The sequence below is a fragment of the Mytilus trossulus genome, chromosome 14, assembly GCF_036588685.1.
Source record: "Mytilus trossulus isolate FHL-02 chromosome 14, PNRI_Mtr1.1.1.hap1, whole genome shotgun sequence".
In the NCBI taxonomy this organism is placed as follows: domain Eukaryota; kingdom Metazoa; phylum Mollusca; class Bivalvia; order Mytilida; family Mytilidae; genus Mytilus; species Mytilus trossulus.
The window spans coordinates 24359232-24380440 of record NC_086386.1 but is presented as its reverse complement, the minus strand read 5'-3'; the positions used below and the strand labels follow the sequence as shown (position 1 = coordinate 24380440).

The following is a 21209-nucleotide window of genomic DNA, read 5'->3' as shown; positions in this document are numbered from 1 at the left end:
AACTATCATTTTCAAACGCATGAGGAACTTAGATGGAAGTGCATGCATTTGGGTTTTCGGAGTTTTCCATAGACAATAGGAAGAAACCAGAGAGCGAATGCTGTTCAGATTGTTTACAAATTTATAAATTAATATTATTGAGGATACTTTAAAGAACAATGGCAGAGGTTAACAAGAATACGAAATATTAAGAATAATTCCAGCTCTTTTCCTTTTCAGTGGATTATCTGTCCGTCTTCTTTGTAAATCGTAAAGACAGAATACCCCCCTTTTTTTCTCTTCATTTTCAAAGTGAGGAACCATATTCATGGTCCTCCAACTGGTTCTTTTGCCTAGATCATGTGATGTTTCAAAGCATAGATTTACACGTCACAATTTCCCATGACACATATTCAACCTGAATGACCAATTAAACTTAGCAGTTTATTCAAAATTGGAATCTCGATGATAGACAGTACCAAGTTTGATAGTCCGAGATTACTCTGACGTCCAACAGCCCACAGCCCCAGCTTGTGTGCCGTTGGACGTCAGAGTAATCTCGGACTACAATTTCAAGTTCATCCTACACCCTAAAAAACTTATAAATTATGCGCCATTATGAAGTCTTTTACCAAGTAGAGGGGATCGCCTGTATCCCTGCACGCCTATTAAAGTTCATCTAGCGTCATTGTGCAGGATAAAATGAGAAATAATTTTGTTTTTTAAGTACTAAATGGGGGTCTCATTGGTGGATTTACTCCCAGATCCTGCTTACTGTTTTGTCAGATTACCATATCCTGCTTACACTATGTAAGTAAGCATTTCTCCCGTGTCACGCTAGACTTCATTTCCTGTTTTCATGGCACTATAATTTGACTTTGACAAATCGTGCTTATAAAATATCGACCCCCGGGTCATGCTTAGACCCAAATGAGACCAACATTAATCACAATTCACTAATGACAGCAGAGCTGATTGTTAATTATGAGAATTTAATTTGCCAAATATTTCGTGCATTATAGCATTATAGTTTTCCAACCACTTGCTCAACATTGGAACAGGAGTGACTATGCCCCTAAAAGCAGGAATGATGTTCACTACAAACCAGAGTTTTTGACGGGAATGCATCGAACTCAAAAGTTGTCTATTCTTGCACTTTGTCACAATTCTTATATTATAACAATTGTTTATTAATGTTTAATGACATGGTTCATGCCAATTGATCCAGGGTAAACTGATATAACTCGTTCATGAAAAACAACTCAAGATTGCTGTATATAGTCAGATCATACTTACTTAATGATACTTAATGATATTTTCCGGTAGATAATCCTCATGGTTCCTCTTCACCAGACTAATATTTTGAGTTATTATATATTTAGAAATATGAGGCAGGCATAACCTGTGAATGGGGACGAAGTCTGTATGTTTTATTTTCTTAATTCAATCATGTTGATAAAAGAAACCGAAATACCGTACGTAACGTTCCCGATTTTGGTTCTGTTGTTAGGGAATTAGCTGTGACGTTCTTTAAGTTATGACGTCATATTCGATGTAAACAAAAGAAACGCTTTCATCAGGTAACGTAACGTTTTTTTTTCATATCAAACAATTATTAAAATTTAATTTGTATTGAGATCCAATCTTATGTTTTACTAGACTAAATATAAAAAAAAAAATCAAAGTCTCATGCAAACAAGACAGATTTCTGCGCAATTGCGGGAAAACCGGAACAGGAACTAGATCTGAAAAAAAACGTTAACGATTTTGAGTTCATTAGTACAATGAAAAATTCGGGAAATTTTCCCAGATTTTTTTTTTTTTTTCATTGATTTTTCTACCGTAATTAGGGACTTCGTCCCCATACTAAATACAGCTGTTTTGTAATCTTATAAAGGTTCTTTTTTCCAGTCTGTATCACCTACCCTGTATCGCATACCCCTTATCGCATGGCTAAACCCGTATCGCATACCCCGTATCGCATGGTAAAACCCGTATCGCATACCTTTTTTTTTTTTTTTTTTTTTTAACTTAAGTCAGTTTTTTAGGGTTTTTTTTGCTTAAGATTTTTTTTTCTAAAAATAGGTATTTTTTTGGAATGACGTCATTGTTTGGTATGTAACATCAAGTACATCAAGTTTTCATATTGTATGTGACGTCACGAACATCAAGTTTTTACAACATATTTTTTGACACACTCAATGCAACTATAAAAAATACAAAACACTTAAATATATACAATAATAAACAAAATATTTTCAAAACAACAGATTGTAAGGTAACCTAGGTGCTTCCTTTAAATAATTGAGCAGTTATTTTAAAGCTTTGAAACAAGACAAAAGCAGAACTGAAGGTAACCCAGTGCTATGGATCAGAAAACAGTTCATATACTATAATACTCTTCTGTTGAAATATATGATAAAGCGTATAATACATGGCAAAATCCGTATCACATGCCGTATCACCCTCGACCAATATCATCCCTCGGGCTTAAAGGCCCTCGGGCTGATATTGATGTCTCGGGATGATACGACATATGATACGGATTTTGCCATGTATTATTCTCTATTTATTATCTTTATTTCTGTTGCTGCTTCTGGTTATTTCAGCTGGATAATCAGAATAATAGGTGTCTTCGTATTCCCTGTTATTTTAAACACATTTATAGATGGAGCTTTTGGTACTTTATCTGATAATTTATTCCATAAATTGGTGATTCATACTGCAAAGCTACTTTTCCTAAGACTTGTTTTAAATCGTTGGTGAATGTTTTTGTTACAATTAACTCTTGTGCTATTCCTATTTTCGATGTTTGAAATTAGTTTGAGAAATGAAATAATTTCTGGATCATATTTTCTGATACATTGTTGTAAGTATCTTATAGGTCACAATTATGTCCCCTCAGACCCTTTGATATGTTAATCTTTCCAATGAACTTAATTTGTTGAGTCCAGGTATCTGGTGTGTCAGCCTTTTTTGTACATTTTTGATATTGTCAATAAATTTGTTTTTGAAAGGAGCCCATACTGAACTGGCATAGTTTAAGTGTGTTCTCACTAATGTTTTATTTATATATATATTATAGTGATATGAAGATCTTTGCATTCAAATTTTTGAATTTTCTTCTTATTGCCGCAAAGATTGAGTTAGCTTTGTTTACTTTTTCACATGTGTTTTTCAAAGGTTTATAGATATAATTTTGCTTTAAATGTGAAGGATATTTCCTTGTTGTTCTGTTTTTTAGGGAAACAATTACCTTTGCTCTTATGACTATTTTTATGACTAAATCTTTGTATTAATTTTCCAGAGTTCTTCAATTTAACTTCATGTAGTGATGTAAATTCATTAATTTATAGAGAATTAATTATACAAACCCCATCAAGTGATAATATATCTGAGCCTTGAATATGATATGATATACATTTTTATTATATTATTCACATCTTTTATATGAATTAGTAAATTTATATCCACATGAGATTAAAGATCATTACTTAAATGTTGTACGTTTTTTTTTTTTAGAAACCAACACCTGGAGATCACAGACGAAAGTGGGACAAGGATGAGTATGAAAAAATTGCTAAAGTTCGATTGGAAGAAGAGGAAAGGAAACTCCTTGAAAAAGAGTTAAAAGAGCCACCTATCAAAAGAGAACTATTAAAACCTAGAGAATATAAAGTATGTTAAACAAGGTTACATTTGATTAAAACCTAGAGAATATAAAGTATGTTAAACAAGGTTACATTTGATTAAAACCTAGAGAATATAAAGTATGTTAAACAAGGTTACATTTGATTAAAACCTAGAGAATATAAAGTATGTTAAACAAGGTTACATTTGATCGAAAATTAATATATATACTGTGGATTCATTATTATTCGTGGGATACCAATTTTCGTGGCTTTCGTTGGTACTGGTGAACCACGAATTCAAATGTTCAACGAAATACAAATTTTGTAAAGGAATGAGTGTAGACTTTGCCAAAACCAGGAAATTAAATATCCACGAATATGTAAGTTTTCCTCAAACCACAAAAATTGGTACCCACAAAAATAAATGAATCCACAGTATACAGTTTTAAGCCAAGACAAGACATTACTATGCAGTTGTGAAAGAAAGAGCAGATACTGAAGAGGAAGTTTGAGTAAAATTCCCTGAGATAATGGTTTATAAAACCACATTTATAAACACCAGTCTTTTTTTGTCAGTTAAAATAGGCAGCTAAATAAAACTGATTAATTTATTTAAATATTTAAGCAGCATCTTTATTAAGTGCCAAGCCACTCTGCCTAAGAATCCGGCAGTGTTTGAAACATGACAAACAAATACCCTGTTCAACTTGACATTAATTTAAGATCAAAACGTACATATATACCATGGTAACAGTGCATGCATATTACATTTGTTTCCTGTAATTCAAGATATAATTTGGTTAATTTTTATAGCTGTTCTAATTACTGTGTCTGTTGTTCTTGTTTTAGGTTGATCTAGATTCTAAATTAGGAAAATCTCAGGTTATCACAAAGCAAACACCTCAGTCAGGACAAGGAGGGTAAGATAACATTTTATTTATCTATTATTAGTCTAAGATTTTAGAGTAGATGTTTAATTATGTAAGGAGGGGCCTTTGGTTAAATTAGTTCATCAACATAAATCACTATCTTGTCAACACTGAAGTAGTGAGTTCCAAAACCACCCAGGGCAGGTTTGTTCTACTCCCATGGGATTGCCATTTTCCTGCTAAAGATTGGTGGATTTTCTCTGCAAACTTCAGCCTCCTCGACCAATAAAAACTGTCTGTATTTACATACTGAGTACAATGCCAACAATCAACCAATCAATTTATTGTTTGGAACATGAACTCATGACATCTACCTTATTGAGAACTACATTATCAGTTGAAATGATATCAATTACATTTATATTCAAGTAGAAATAAGTAGATGTGGTATGAGAACCAATGAATTAACTCTGCATTTAAGTCAAAAGTTTAAAAAGTAAACCATTGTGGGTCAAAGTACAGCCTTCAGCATGGAGCTTTGGCTCACACTGAAAACAACAAGCTATAAAGGACCACAGAATTGACTAGTGTAAAACAAGTTAAACAGGGAAAAACAACAGTGTAAAGACTCTAAATTATCTTTAAAAAAAAACAGAAACGAGAAACACTTATGAACCACATTAACAATCCACAAACCCTGAACAACAGTTTCCTTACTTTGGACATGTGCAAACAAATGCAGCGGGTTTTAAACGTTTTAACAGGCACCAACCAAAATATATTGAAATTAGAGAAATTGTATGTTCGAAAAAATAAATTACAACATGATACATGATACTAAATCACTTACATAATATTAATGATATAGGTCAAAATGTGTATCCTTAACATCAATAAATAACTTGTTAATACGATTTTATTCTCGTTCACCATAACACAAGTCTTAACACAGTTTTGTACAGAGGAAGCCAAAATCAATCTCTATGTAATGTAATAAACATAAAAATCAAAATAACATCAAAGAATAAAACAGAGATGGAAAGTTATTATTTTTTTAATAATTGGATGATTCTTTATTCATTAGAATAGATTCCTCTCACATTGTCTATCCCATCTGTACACAGGAAGCCAAAATCAATCTCTATGTAATGTCATAAACATAAATCAAAATAACATCATAGAATAAAACAGAGATGGAAAGTTATTATTTTTTTAATAATTGGATGATTCTTTATTCATTAGAATAGATTCCTCTCACATTGTCTATCCCATCTGTACACAGGAAGCCAAAATCAATCTCTATGTAATGTCATAAACATAAATCAAAATAACATCATAGAATAAAACAGAGATGGAAAGTTATTATTTTTTTAATATTTGGATGATTCTTTATTCATTAAAATAGATTCCTCTCACATTGTTAAGTTCCTGATGCTGCATTACCTTAGATTTACTGTAATATTTTTTGTTATTTCAGGTATTATTGTAATGTATGTGATTGTGTTGTCAAAGACTCTATTAATTTCCTTGATCACATTAATGGAAAGAAACGTAAGTTTGTATATAATTTTTTCTCCTTTGCTCTCATACAAAAAGTATTCAGAAGCCAGTTGTGAATAAGATAAACAGCTAGTATTTTAAGCATTTTCAAAATGTTAGACATTTTTCTGCAAATAAATAGAATTCATTGCAAGGTTTACCAAATTATTTTTTTTATCCTCAGATTTTGAATACTGTGGATTCATTTATTTTCCTGGGTACCAATTTTCGTGGATGAAGGAAAAATGACATGTTCACGAATAATTAATTTCGTGGTTTTGCCAAAGTCTGCATACACACCTATATAAAATCTGTCATTCATTGCACATTTAATTTCGGGGTTCACCTGTACCCACGAAAATTGATATCCAACGAATAATAATGAATCCACAGTACTGTGGATTTATTCATATTTTGTGTTTATCAATTTTCTTGGATTTAGGTCTTTGATGTTCATTTTTCTTGATATTTGATTTCCTGATTTTGACAATGTCTACATTCAAGTCAATACATATTTGTAATTTGATGAGCATTAAAATTTTTAGTTTCATTTTGTTTTTGGGTAAGTGTTTTCATATGTCAATACAGAGTTGTGACACATTCAATACGTTTGCTGCCTTTTATAATTTTATATCTGAAATTTGTACTCGCTGATGTTTTTGTTGGTTTTTTTTGTATTTAAGATCAAAGAAATTTGGGAATGTCAATGAAAATAGAAAGGTCAACATTAGATCAAGTGAAGAAAAGATTTGAAAGTAATATGAAGAAAAAAGAAGAAAAGAAAAAAGAATATGATTTTGAGGAGAGAATTAAAGAATTACAAGAAGAGGTACTTTAACTAACACATCATCATGTATTAAAGATTTAACCACCTTCAGAGAGATGACAGTTTAAAATTGTGTTTCTTTCCAGTTGACTGACTTTTCAGTTTTTCAAGATTGAACTTTTTGGTCATCAGCATGCATTGTTCTAGTTGACTAACTTTTCAGATACAAGTTATACAACAAATTAAGTTTCACCATTAAGCAACACTAAAAAGCCATGTGCACAGTGTTGCCATATATTTTCCTTGTATAATTAACCTTATGTATAAATTCCTAGATATGTATGTTCTAAATTTGATGTGCTTTAACCCTTTCCTCCATGGATACTTTTTATTAAAATACTTGATTTGCATAGGATTTTTTCAATAAAAAAAAATTCATCAGGTTTTAATTATTAATGCATTGCCAAAACAAATATTTCATCAAGGAAATTCCAGTCATAGATTCTCATAAATATCCTCTTGCTATTAAATACAACTTTTATTAAGTCTGATGAAGTTTTTTCGTAGGTTAGACGTTTCAAGTGAGGGACTATGCAGGCGTCAAAAGGCATCATTATGGAGTAAAGGGGGTGGCGTCAAAAGGCGTCATTATGGAGGAAAGGGTTAAAAAAATGTATAATACATTTGCTAACAATGCTGAGGGCAGGGCACTTTAAAAAAAAATTTTTTTTTATAAAAGGTTCCAAACATATTTACGGAGGCTCCAGGGTATAAAAATTTCAGAAAAAAATTTAAACATTTGTTTTCCTTACAAATTTTATTTGTTACCTTTTGTAGTTGTTACTTTATCATATGGTACAAAAATCATTCAAAGCAATCAATTTGTATTGGCCCCAGATGACTTTTTTAATGTATACATCATTGAAAAAGTTCCAAATTATCTCCCTTTGGTGGAAAAATGCCATTTTTTGGCTTGAAAATTGAAATATCTTTTTCAACTCATTGGTGACCTATATTTTTTAGTAAGCTGTACTTTTACTAAATTATTTTTTTTTAAATTTGAACAATTTCTGTAATAAATTTCTTTTCTTATTTCGATATTAACTTTATTTCTCCTATTACTTCAACAAATAAAAAAAAACACTTTTACAAAAATGTATGCTTCTTTCGAAGGCAGATTGTGAGCGCAAATGAACGGTGACCCCACTTTTTTATTTTATTTTTCTGTTAACTATAAGATAAAGTTCATTTATAGAAAAATTTAGAGAAATCGTATATAAATGATTTAGACCCGCGAACCCCCTTAAGCATTTGATAAATAGTAAATTTGGGATAGTGACGTCATCTGAACAAGTGGTGTTAAAAAGATCCCAGATGCTCTTTTTTCTGTTGAAGCTCTGATTTAAAGAGAATCTACTGTTTGTAAATTTTAATTACACAAGTGAAAAGAATAAAAATATTAAGTTTTAAATCTATTTTCTATTGTTTTAGGAAGAAAGACAGAAATCATACAAAAAAGAAAAGAAGGCAGACAGAAAAAGAAAAGCAGAAGGAGAATTGAACTTAAACATTGATCCTGACATGGCTGCTGTCATGGGATTCTCAGGGTTTGGGGGGTCGTCAAAATGATACAATCTGTTTGTACAAATCTGAAAAGAGTGCAAGAATAGAGAGACTGCTATTATATACATGTTTTTGTGTGTATATTTGTTGATGAATGAGTCTAAAAGAGTTATGTGAAGCAAATTAGATGCAAGCTTGTTCATATATTATAAAATTGAATTGGGGATCAGAGAGAATTGAAAATTTTGTTATATGAATAGAAGACAAAACGAACAGTCATACATCGGAGTTTAAAAACAATGCTGCTTAACTCCATACATCTTATCAATATTTGAAACTACCACATACATATACTTTGTTAAAAGGCATCTTTATCTTCACATAGCATTTGTGTTTATTAATGTTGAAATTACTGATAAATGATATTAACAATTGATTTTATAATGATCATTATCTAAATCAACATTTTTCATATATTCTGTAAGTATAAGCCAAGGGGAATACCGGTATTATTTTAACTGTATTTATCCATCAAAATTTAGGATTATTGTTTGCTACAATTTTTTTTTATTGAACTTGATAGTTGTACATACTCCTTAATAAATTTTAGCCCGAGTCCTTGTACTGTATTTTTTTTAACTGTAACCTTTTTATTTTACTGGGTTTTTATTCTGTCATCAATGGAATACATTTTGGTCAGATTTTTCACTACCCATGGAGGTTGTTGTCTGATTTTTATACGACCGCAAATTTTGAAAAAATTTACTTCGTATATTGCTATCACGTTGGCGTCGTCGTCTGCGTCGTCGTCGTCGTCGTCCGAATACTTTTAGTTTTCGCACTCTAACTTTAGTAAAAGTGAATAGAAATCTATGAAATTTTAACACAAGGTTTATGACCATAAAAGGAAGGCTGGTATTGATTTTGGGAGTTTTGGTCCCAACATTTTAGGAATTAGGGGCCAAAAAGGGCCCAAATAAGCATTTTCTTGGTTTTCGCACTATAACTTTGGTTTAAGTTAATAGAAATCTATGAAATTTTGACACAAGGTTTATGACCACAAAAGAAAGGTTGGGATTGATTTTGGGAGTTTTGGTTTCAATAGTTTAGGAATAAGGGGCCAAAAAGGGCCCAAATAAGCATTATTCTTGGTTTTCGCACAATAACTTTAGTTAAAGTAAATAGAAATCAATGAAATTTAAACACAATGTTTATGACCACAAAAGGAAGGTTGGTATTGATTTTTGGAGTTTCGGTCCCAACAGTTTAGGAATTAGGGGCCAAAAAGGGACCCAAATAAGCATTTTTCTTGGTTTTCGCACCATAGTGTTAGTATAAGTAAATAGAAATCTATGAAATTTAAACACAAGGTTTATGACTATAAAAGGAAGGTTGGTATTGATTTTGGGAGTTTTGGTCCCAACAGTTAAGGAAAAAGGGGCCCAAAGGGTCCAAAATTAAACTTTGTTTGATTTCATCAAAATTGAATTATTGGGGTTCTTTAATATGCCGAATCTAACTGTGTATGTAGATTCTTAATTTTTGGTTCTGTTTTCAAATTGGTCTACATTAAGGTCCAAAGGGTCCAAAATTAAACTTAGTTTGATTTTAACAAAAATTGAAATCTTGGGGTTCTTTGTCATGCTGAATCTAAAAATGTACTTAGATTTTTCAATTATTGGCCCAGTTTTCAAGTTGGCCCAAATCGAGGTCCAAAATTAAACATTGTTTGATTTCATCAAAAATTGAATAATTGGGGTTGCCAAATCTAACTGTGTATGTAGATTCTTCATTTTTGGTCCAGTTTTAAAATTGGTCTAAATTAAAGTGCAAAGGGTCCAAAATGAAACTAAGTTTGATTTTAACAAAAATTAAATTCTTGGGCCTCTTTGATATGCTGAATCTAAACATGTACTTAGATTTTTGATTATGGGCCCAGTTTTCAAGTTGGTCCAAATCAGGATCTAAAATTATTATATTAAGTATTGTGCAATAGCAAGTCTTTTCGATTGCACAGTATTGTGCAATGGCAAGAAATATCTAATTTCACAATATTGTGAAATAGCAAATTTTTTTTTAATTAAATGGAAAATTCACGATTTTTTACTTATGGTTTAAATATGTTCATTATGACATAATATATATATTCACAAAGTTTTATCGCTATATGTGCAGTAATAGAGGAGAAATTCAATATTTAATGAAAAAATATTAACTACTTCCTGTAGGTCGTGACGTTTTCTCCTGGTTTTTGCATGCCGGGATTTAAAAAACAATCATTAAAAGTCTTGGTTTTTAATCATATTTTAACGTAATCGTAAGCGCGCCGATGACTTATGCTTTATCTAATAACCATCCGATAATAAGAAGATAAAACGCACATACGTTCAATTGTACATATTCATGAGATAAATTTTCTATGTTAAACGTATATATTCGAATTATTTTTGAAGACAATGGTTCACAAAAAGTTATAAATTGATTTTTAATTAATGTATTTTCGGACTGATAAGGTGAACAAAGTAAAGTACAATAATCTGTAAAGACAATATGTTGGTGTACTCTTATTGACCTTTTACTATCTCTGCTATGACTTGGTTGATACGATGTGTGTATTCACGGTTCTGTAGCAATACTCGTAGATGGCTTGTTGAAAGGTAAATTGTTATTTGCACTTCGGTATTTAACCACGCCTCTCGGGCACACCTTGCCAGGTGTGAATGTCTATTCGGATCAGTGAATTATAAGACAAGGGGAGCATCCAATACACATATTTAAAATATATATTCAAGTTGGTGACAAATAAAAATTGATCGCCGTGGAATTATTTAATTATGTTTGGTGCTATTATTTATTTGAATTCAAATAAGTTAATTTACTAAGAAATACACAATTTTTGGTTAAAGAAGGGAAACTTAATTCATATGTCCGATTGAAATGATTTACGGGTGCGTCTAAACACTGCTAAGGAGTCCTTAGTGCACTAAGGATTTATAACATGCCACTAAGGACTAGATGGGGTGCTGTTACATGCAATTTCTTTTCATATTATGGTAGAGAATGATATTTAATGCATAAATTTCAATTTTTGTAGAAAAATAATCATAGATGAATAAGATATTCAACATTATTTAGGCACGTGCCCGTATTTCTTTGATGTGCCGAAAATCAATGAACCGTTTGACACGTGTCATATTACATAACTGATTACACGGGAATCATTGTATTTGTTGTGTTTAATGGACAAGATTGGTAAAAAAATGAATTGTTGTTGAAATACTATTAATGTGTTTTTTTCAGAATGAAGAAGTATTTTTTCTCAAGTGTATTGAAGGTTTTTTTAATTTGATGTTCATATATTAATAAATGACAGAATACGGGCGACGACGGACATGCGTTCGAACAGGTATGGAGCCGAAACACATTATTTTGTTTCTTGTGGTGCACTTTTCAAAATTTATTTTCTTATATGGAGACGTTAAGCAATGTATTACTGGACAACAAGTAATCAATAAGATAATAAACTTTTTACTACATGCAACCACCCTTGTGCGTTTGCTATGGTACTTTTTCAAAATTTTATCCTTTTTTTTTAATTTACATATGAAGACGTTTGAGCAATGTATTTGGGGACAAAAAAAATCCATCTGATAAAATATATTTACTACATGTAACCAAACTTATTTAATGCAAGCTACAAGTAAACAGACGGATTTAGACAGAAATCATGTTTTTGTGAGTATGCTATGGTTCATTTTCAAATTTTATTAGTATCATATGAAGAACACGTTTGAACAATATATTTCTGGACAAAAACGAGTTCAATACGATAATAAATTTTTGCAACCAATATAAAAAATGATGTGGTAGGGTTGGTGATGAGACAACTATTCACAAGAGACAAAATGACACAGAAATTAATAACTTTAAGTTACCCATACGGCCTTCAACAGTGAGTAATTTTTACAAAGCACTCTCAACATTATATCTTTAACTTTAAATTAACAAATGCAGGAAATTATTCGTAAATAATGTACTAAACACTGTGGAACATTTTGAAAAAACATTTCTCTTTCATATATTAGAAATAAAACCTAATCTGACTAAAATTCGTTAAATGATTATTTTAAACTTCTTTTACTTTTAGAAGAAAAAAAAAACAAATGTCAAACAATTTCAAATTAATAAGTACCGCCTTTGTAAACTGATATCAAACTGGTTGAAAACTAGTGGTTTTGATAAATCACAAGGACGCCACATGATTTTTTATCAATTCAATCGTTTTTCGTACTAAACAAAAATGTAGTACGTAAAAAGCAGTAATAGAAAGTGGACAAATAAAAATCATGATTTATAGGTTTTTTTTCGGAATTTACTCATGTTTTAGTGAAGCCACTCGTAACGCATCTTTGTCGGAATTAGAATAAAAACAAAAAAGTTATAAATATATATATTCATTTTGTCTTCATGTCTCTTACATAAACATTTTACCAAGCTGACCACACTCTTACTTATTAGTTGGCGCACATCAACATTAAAACCTATGGCAAATAACTATGTCGGGAAATAAATGAAACAAAAGCAAAATTATTTGTCCTTTTAATCATTTTAACTTTTAAATATATATCTTTATTCTCACAAACCAAATAAGAACAACACATTTTATTATGATAATCAAGTATTAATCTTTTCGATACAATTGTCAATTTCTTAAATTAAAGAATATATGATTGTTTAATCAGTTGTTATATTATTTGGCACGTGTCAATCGGTTCATTGATTTTCGGTATATCAAAGAAAAATGGTCACGTGCCTAGAAAATGTTGAATATCTTTTTTATTTATGATTATTTTTCTATAAAATTTGAAATTTATGCATTAAATATCAACCTTTAACAGAATATGCAAAAATAATACGTATAACAGTAGTCCTTCTAGTCCTTAGTGGCATTGTATAGTCCTTAGTGCACTAAGGAGTCCTTAGCAGTGTTTAGACGTACTGATGATTTACACCTTTTGTCCTTGATTGATGTCTAATAAAAAGGAGAACTTAGAAATTATAAATAGCTTTACCAAAGTATTTTTATTTGTCTTTATTAGGCAAATAAATGAATGAGAACACTTAGATTTAGACTTTTTAAAAGCCACGTACAAATTAATAACTGGAACTCACTGAAGATAACTCTACCGAAGCGGAATATAATATGAACGAATAAAGAAAAAATACTTTTGTACTTGAGAAGTCTTAAAACATTGACAGCAAATTTAAGGTCTTCTTGGAATGGAATCGAAAAATTACGAATAGATATTCTTTATCAAGTGTGAAAAACGTTAACCAAATTTAATCATAATCGGGGACGTCCTTATTAAAGTAGTCTTCGTCTCACAACGTATAATACTTAATAACTATTTGACCAAAGATGTTTAAAAACAAAAGACATCGAATTTAATGTCATCTTTCCCTATTTTTGAATGTAATTATAAGTCTGTTCAACTGGCAAGAATACCCCTAAAGCGGACAAATATCTGACAAGCAGTTTATTCTTTAAATTTGCTGTCATTGAATATCAAGAAAGAAAATAAATCCCGAAAATGATTTGAAACTTTAATACTCAATAGCTTTCCTAGAAAATATTCACATCCCTCGGGGATTATTAGTGTAGGTCCAGTTGCATATGTCGGAACAGTTGTGGTGATGACAAATTTCTTTCTTTATTCGAGAACAATCTAATTGATATATAAATCTGTGATTTTACTATGTTCATAACTTCGATGAACCAAAGCAAGTTATAGATCGACCTGTATTTAAATCAAATTGGTCCTCTTCTTCTTCTTCTTCTTTTGGTATACAATAGTCTATCGAATTGGATGATTACATACTGTTGGTATACGTGGACTAGTCTATTTACAAAACTTTTACCCCAATTTGCACAAAATGTATGTTTCTTTCTTATGTTCAATGTATACATGTATATATTTTAAATTGCGCTGTAGTTCCGTAACTTTCTATCCGGGCGTATAAACGAATCGTCGACAAGTGCGCACATTTTTTAAAACAACATTTCTGGAATGATCTAACTATGTCCTTTACTATTGACAACGAGTAAATATAACATTGTCCCAGAGACATATAATACAATTATATGTCTCTGATTTTCCCCAAATTAACCCTTGGAAAAAATACGTATATTTGTATATCTTCAATTTTTTTTTTTTTTTTTTTGGTATCATTTTTTTTTTTTTATAAATAATATTCTTTACACCAGAAATTTTATTTATAAACAAGCGTATGAGTTAAGTAATGACTTGTATATTATATCACTTTCGGACACGCAAGACAGAGATGTATATTATACATGCACCTGATAGTTCAAAATGGAAAGTTATAAGTTATCGGCCGTGTACACTGATCAATACCTACAGAAGTGAAACGATGCATGAACTTGCAGGCCCGACAGGAAATCGCTTGAATACCTGGTCGTGTCACCTTACACCCCTCACAATACCTTTGGGAGTAATACCTTAAGCCATGCGGGTGATCAGTGGAGCGAAGATCCTAATTTATTTGAATAAAGTATATTACTTTAAAGAATTATGAACGAATTAGATTTTCGAAAACAATTTTCACGGAACTCTTATTTATGATTTGAACTTTGACTTTTTAACTAATTCCAATATTAACAGTTTAAAAATAACAGACTATATGGTTATTAAAAATATAAGAACATTTTCCGAATCAAGTTAGTTAGTCAGATAAAACAACCGTGCGATTGACAAGATATCGACACGTAATTACGACAACATCGGTTACTGTAGTTTTGTTTCTTTATGGTTTATAGACATATCGTGATTTTTATTTGGACAAGATAACAAAAGGGCGGAAGGCAAATAACTGATACTCAAAATTTAAAATCGATGGTGATCTCTTATCTAGCGGAATAAAACTTTAATATTTATAAATTTGAGCATTTTAATACAGAATGGACATAATATGATTTTTTGATTTTTTTGCGAAGTTTCCCTTTAAGAGTTATTTTTCTTTGTCCAGTATAGTAAGCAAGAAATATCTGCAAGAATTTTTTTTAATTGGAGTTATCTTTCTTTGTCCAGAATCAACTTAAATCTTTGTTATATACAATGTATATTCACTTTTTACTACCAACTGATAAATTTAAATAATCTTTACCATTCAGTGATAACAAGCAGTTTTTTTACATCTTAATATTTTATGATGTATTTAAATGAGTAGTAATTGTTGCAAACTCCATTAGAATATTTTAATTGAAATTAGTTTTGGAATAAGGGAAAGGGGGATGTGAATAAAAAATTGGGTTCAATTTTTCTCATTTGAAATTTCATAAATAAAAAGAAAATTTCTTCAAACATTTTTTTGAGAGGATTAATATTCAACAGCATAGTGAATTGCTCTAAGAGAATACAAAAATTTTAAGTTCATTTGAATACATTCATTCTGTGTCAGAAACCTATGCTGTGTCAACTATTTAATCACAATCCAAATTTAGAGCGGAATCCAGCTTGAATGTTGTGTCCATACTTGCCCCAACCGTTCAGGGTTCAACCTCTGCGGTCGTATAAAGCTACGCCCTGCGGAGCATCTGGTTGTATATGAAATTTTGCAAACAGAAGATATGTTGGATAATTAGTTCTTCACACTTGTTTATATGTTGCACATTGGACATAAAAACAACCATGAGCAAGTGCGGAAAAACTAATTTTAATGAGATTGTTTAAAAATACACCTCATTGTAAACTAGGGGAGGGGACATGTGTGAGTATGAGTAGACAGTCATTCTTTGAATAAAACATTATTATCTTTCAGAATTATGTAACATTAGAATGAAGAGATGATGAAAACAAAATGAATCCTCATTGTAAATTGTTTGTAAAATTTCTATTCCATATTTTGTAAAATATTTTTATGTTAGTACAGTAAAATCAGAAAAATAAAGTTTTGTCTTGTGAATTAATGTTAGTAAGAGTATGGTATCAGATTTCTGTAGAGGGAGTCTTTGGTTAGGATGTAGTACTTAGATAAAATTTTATTTCCCTCATTAATTGTATTCCTGCAAAACTACAATTATTGTTTTATAAAATTCTTTCATAGCTTGAATTGTACTTGCAAGTACCAAAAGTTTCAAACAGTTATGCTTCACATTTCTGAAAATGAAATCAAATTTAGACTAGCAAAAAGGAGTCCATAACACAGAATAAAGCAATTAAACTTGACCTACAGTTTCTTAAATCCATGTCATTTGGACTCTCATGACTCTGTTTGGTATTTATCCAAATTGCAATCAAACACTTCTCCTTATTTTAAATAGTTCACTTTCTTTTTTATGCCTCTGCCACTAGGCAAATTGGTCATTTTAAAGTGTTAATTATTTGTTTCTGCACTATAACTTATCATTGCCTCATGCATATTTTATGAAACTCATACACAATGCTAGGGACTAAAACGTGCAGACAGAGTTCAGATTTGGCACTGAGTCACTTGTTGTTTTAAAGTACATAATGCCCTTTTTAGCTCACCTTGCCCGAAGGGCCAAGTGAGCTTTTCTCACCACTTGACGTCCATCGTCGTCTGTCTTTGTCGTTAACTTTTTACATTTTGATCTTCTTCTAGAGAACCACTGAATGAAATGAAACCAAACATGGCATGAATGTTCCTTATGAGGTGCTGACCAAGTGTTGTTACTTTGTAGCCGATCCATCATCCAAGATGGCCACCAGCGGGGGACTCAGTTTAACATAGGACCCTATGGGAAATGCATACAAATGACTTCTTTTAGAGAACCACTGAATGGAATGCAATCAAACATGGCATGAATGTTCCTTATGAGGTGCTGACCAAGTGTTGTTACTTTGTAGCCAATCCATTATCCAAGATGGCTGCCAGCGGGGGACTTAGTTTAATATAGGACCCTATGGGAAATGCATACAAATGACTTCTTTTAGAGAACCACTGAATGGAATGAAACCAAACATGGCACAAATGTTCCTTATGAAGTGCTAACCAAGTGTTGTTACTTTGTAGTCGAACCATTATCCAAGATGGCTGCCAGGGGGGGGGACTTAGTTTAACAAAGGACCCTATGGGAAATGCATACAAATGACTTCTTTTAGAGAACCACTGAATGGAATAAAACAAAACATAGCATGAATGTTCCTTATGAAGTGCTAACCAAGTGTTGTTACTTTGTAGCCGATCCATTATCCAAGATGGCTGCCAGGGGGGGACTTAGTTTAACAAAGGACCCTATGGGAAATGCATACAAATGACTTCTTTTAGAGAACCACTGAATGGAATGAAACCAAACTTGGCACGAATGTTCCTTATGAGGTGCTGACCAAGTGTTGTTACTTTGTAGCTGATTCAACATCCAAGATGGCAGTCAGCAGGGGGACTTAGTTTAACATAGGACCCTATGGGAAATGCATACAATTGACTTCTTTTAGAGAACAACTGAATTGAATAAAACAAAACATAGCATGAATGTTCCTTATGAGGTGCTGACCAAGTGTTGTTACTTTGTAGTCGATCCATTATCCAAGATGGCCTCCAGTAAGGGACTTTTGAATGAAATCAAACATAGCCTAAATGGTCCTTTCCTTATGTCGTTGTGTTATTACTTTTAGTCAAATTTTATATTTTTTTGTATGATTTCAAAAAACCCAAGTAGAATCAGGTGAGCGATACAGGCTCTTGAGAGCCTCTAGTTAATTTTGAAAATTGCTAACATCAATTGAAAAGTCAGTTATTGCTCATGATTTTATCATTGAACCAGATAATATGAAAACAACATTCAAACAGTAATGCCAAAATTTAAGTATTTAGAAATATGAACAGTTTAAAGTCCTGCCTGTGACTTCTGTCGCAGATAACTGATACAGGGATAGTGATCCGGCAGCAGCTGAAGCATTAGATCAATACTTTAAAGTTTTAAAGACCTGGATGCTTCATACTTTGTTTTTAAATGCCTTATCTTATGAAGTTTCTGTGTCACATGTCCATTGTCATTGACCTCATTTTCATGGTTCTGTGACTACTTGAAAAAAAAGTTTATTTCATCCTTATTATGAGTAATAGGATAAATTTATTTAGTATGTGCATTCCTTACAAGGTCTTCATGTTTGTCTGACACTTTTCATCTGACCCCAGCCTAATTACATGGATCAGTCAACAAGCTTCACAATAAGATTTCATGGTCAAATTCATATATCAGATACTATAAGCAAAAGGTCTACATATATTTAATGTATGGAATTATTGTAATGTGTACATGTTATACCCGTAGCTAAGGGGGGTTCGGACAAACCCCCCACCCCCACCCCCCTTTGGAAATTCTTGGCTACAGGCCTGCATGACTCATTTTTTTGCCAGTATTTCAAAGTAAAATCACAAGGCTAAGAAAACCAGGTGAAAACGGATCATTTTCGGAATTCCCTGATTATTTAATGACCCGGTTGGTGTCCATGGTGATCCCTCAGAATTGTGAAAATCTCGTTTCACACCTGCAGAATATGGGTCAGTTGACAGGTATGCCATGTCCAGCTGGTAGGTGTCATCAAACCTTGACCTCATTTGCATGGTTCAGTGGTTATAGTTAAGTTCTTGTGTTTGGTCCTTTTTTGTCGAGCCTTCGACTTTAGTCGAAAAAGCGAGACTAAGCGAGACTACATTCCGTCGTTGGTGTCTTCGGCGGCGTCAACAAATATTCACTCTGTGGTTAAAGTTTTTGAAATTTTAATAACTTTCTTAAACTATACTGGATGTCTACCAAACTTGGACAGAAGCTTGTTTATGATCATAAGATAGTATCCAGAAGTAAATTTTGTAAAAAAGAAATTCCATTTTTTCTGTATTTTACTTTTAAATGGACTTAGTTTTTCTGCGGGGAAACATAACATTCACTCTGTGGTTAAAGTTTTTAAAATTTTAATAACTTTCTTAAATTATCCTGGGTGTGTACCAAACTTGGACAGAAGCTTATTTATGATCATAAAATAGTATCCAGAAGTAAATTTTGTAAAAAGATAACTCTATTTTTTCTGTATTTTATTTTTAAATGGACTTAGATTTTCTTTAAAGTTAACATTACATACAGTTTGCAGTTAAAGTTTTCAAAACATTCATTAGATTTATTAACTATCCTAGATTTTTACCAAACCTAGACAGAAGCTTCTTACAATCATAAGATGGTATTAAGAGGAAAATTTTATTGATTTGTTTCCTCATTTTTGTTGAGCCCGCGATTTACAGCAAAAGTAGGCGAGACACTGGGTTCCGCGGAACCCTTACAAATTTTTTAAATACTTTGTGCAATAGGTCAGCTATATTTGGTGTAAGGAAATATTTCATGATGTACATTTCAGTCTGGCAGGTTTAAAATTTTAATGGTTTTGTTGGTTTTTTGTATACTATAAGTAATATGTCAACTATATTCAATGTATGTAATGATTGTAAGGTGTATTTCTGACCTCATTTTCTTTGATCATGATAAGTTATAGTGATACCTGTATTTGTTGTAGAACTTTATATTTAGGGCTTTCAACATAAAACCAAATTACAAAGACATTTCAGCGTTTGTACTCTTCTTTCAAAACCTACAACCATATCAAGAACAATGATAGATGGACTTCTTAAAGGGACCATCATATAAACATTTTCAATTTGTATCAGAGAAAGAGCTTGTATGTATCAACTTAAAACTTAAAGTCCCCTCATCATAATGCATGAAAATAAACCAGAGGACAAACCTGTGATATTCACTTAACCATTATAAAACTCATACATTCTTAGTTCAAATAAACTAAAAATGTATGACATTGATAGGGTTTAATGAAGACACTTTCTATCCTCAAGTTTATTTTTATGCCTTATGATGAGGGGGCATTAAGTTTTATCCTTGTTTGTCCATCCTATCAGTTTAAGTTCTCTAACTTGAGTTTGCATCAACTAAATGCTATGAAACTTATACACAATGCTTATATACCACAAAAACACAGATAACGATTGAATGTTGGTGGCATCACTTTACACTTATTCCATTCTATTAATGCCCCTACAAAAAAGGAAATATTGCAAAAAGTTATGAAACTTATACACAATGCTTATTTATATCACAAGTCACGGATCAAGTTTGAAATTAAGTGGTGTCACTTATTATTTCAGAGTTATGACAAACGCATCGAATTTAATTTTCCTATAGTCAATTTTCCATTTCTGTGTAGCAACATCCCATTGGCACCAGCATATGGAGTATATGTGTCTCAATTGATATGTTACTCTCGAGCTAGCTCAAAGTAGGTTGATAATGTTGAACGAGGAATACTGCTTTCTCAAAAGTTGTTAAGACAGGGATATGGAATCAATCAAATTAAAGTCATCACTCAAGAAATTTTACAGTCCCCATCATGAGCTGAATGGCCATTATGACAAAAATGTGTAGGAAATCATATTTGATATTCTTTTTCAGTCATAACAAGTGAAACTGCGAGCTACTGCTCACTGATGATACCCCCGCTGCAAGTGGATAATATTAATAGTGTAAAAATATGCAAGTGTTCGGTAAACAGGAAGTTGTCAAGTGATGAATCTGAAAACGCATCACACAGTGTAGCTGACTTATATAAATCCTGAAACCAAATTTCAGAAATCCTTGTAAAGTAGTTTCTGAGAAAAATGTGACGAAAATTTTCAACTTGGTTATCATGTGTAAAACCATACAAGTGTACAGTAAACAGGAAGTTGTCGAGTGATCTATCTGAAAACGCATCACACGGTAAAGCTGACTTAGGTAAACCCTGAAACCAAATTTCAGAAATCCTTGTATTGTAGTTC

General features: G+C 31.7%; 1 protein-coding gene across 1 annotated transcript; it reads left to right on the top strand.

Moving 5' to 3' along the window:
• Positions 1-7: 7 nt before the first annotated feature.
• LOC134696710 (zinc finger matrin-type protein 2-like) lies at positions 8-8601 on the top strand. The gene is made up of 6 exons (XM_063558631.1): positions 8-167; positions 3502-3657; positions 4461-4531; positions 5958-6031; positions 6703-6848; positions 8277-8601. The coding sequence occupies exons 1-6, from the start codon at positions 159-161 to the stop codon at positions 8412-8414; spliced, it is 594 nt and encodes a 197-aa protein (XP_063414701.1). The 5' UTR covers positions 8-158; the 3' UTR covers positions 8415-8601.
• The last annotated feature ends 12608 nt before the right edge of the window (positions 8602-21209 follow it).

Bases quoted from the DNA above. Each gene is read 5' to 3' on its own strand.
- LOC134696710 (XM_063558631.1), top strand. The intron at 3,658-4,460 runs GTATGTTAAACA...TTCTTGTTTTAG, and splicing joins TAAAACCTAGAGAATATAAA to GTTGATCTAGATTCTAAATT. The intron at 6,849-8,276 runs GTACTTTAACTA...CTATTGTTTTAG, and splicing joins TTAAAGAATTACAAGAAGAG to GAAGAAAGACAGAAATCATA.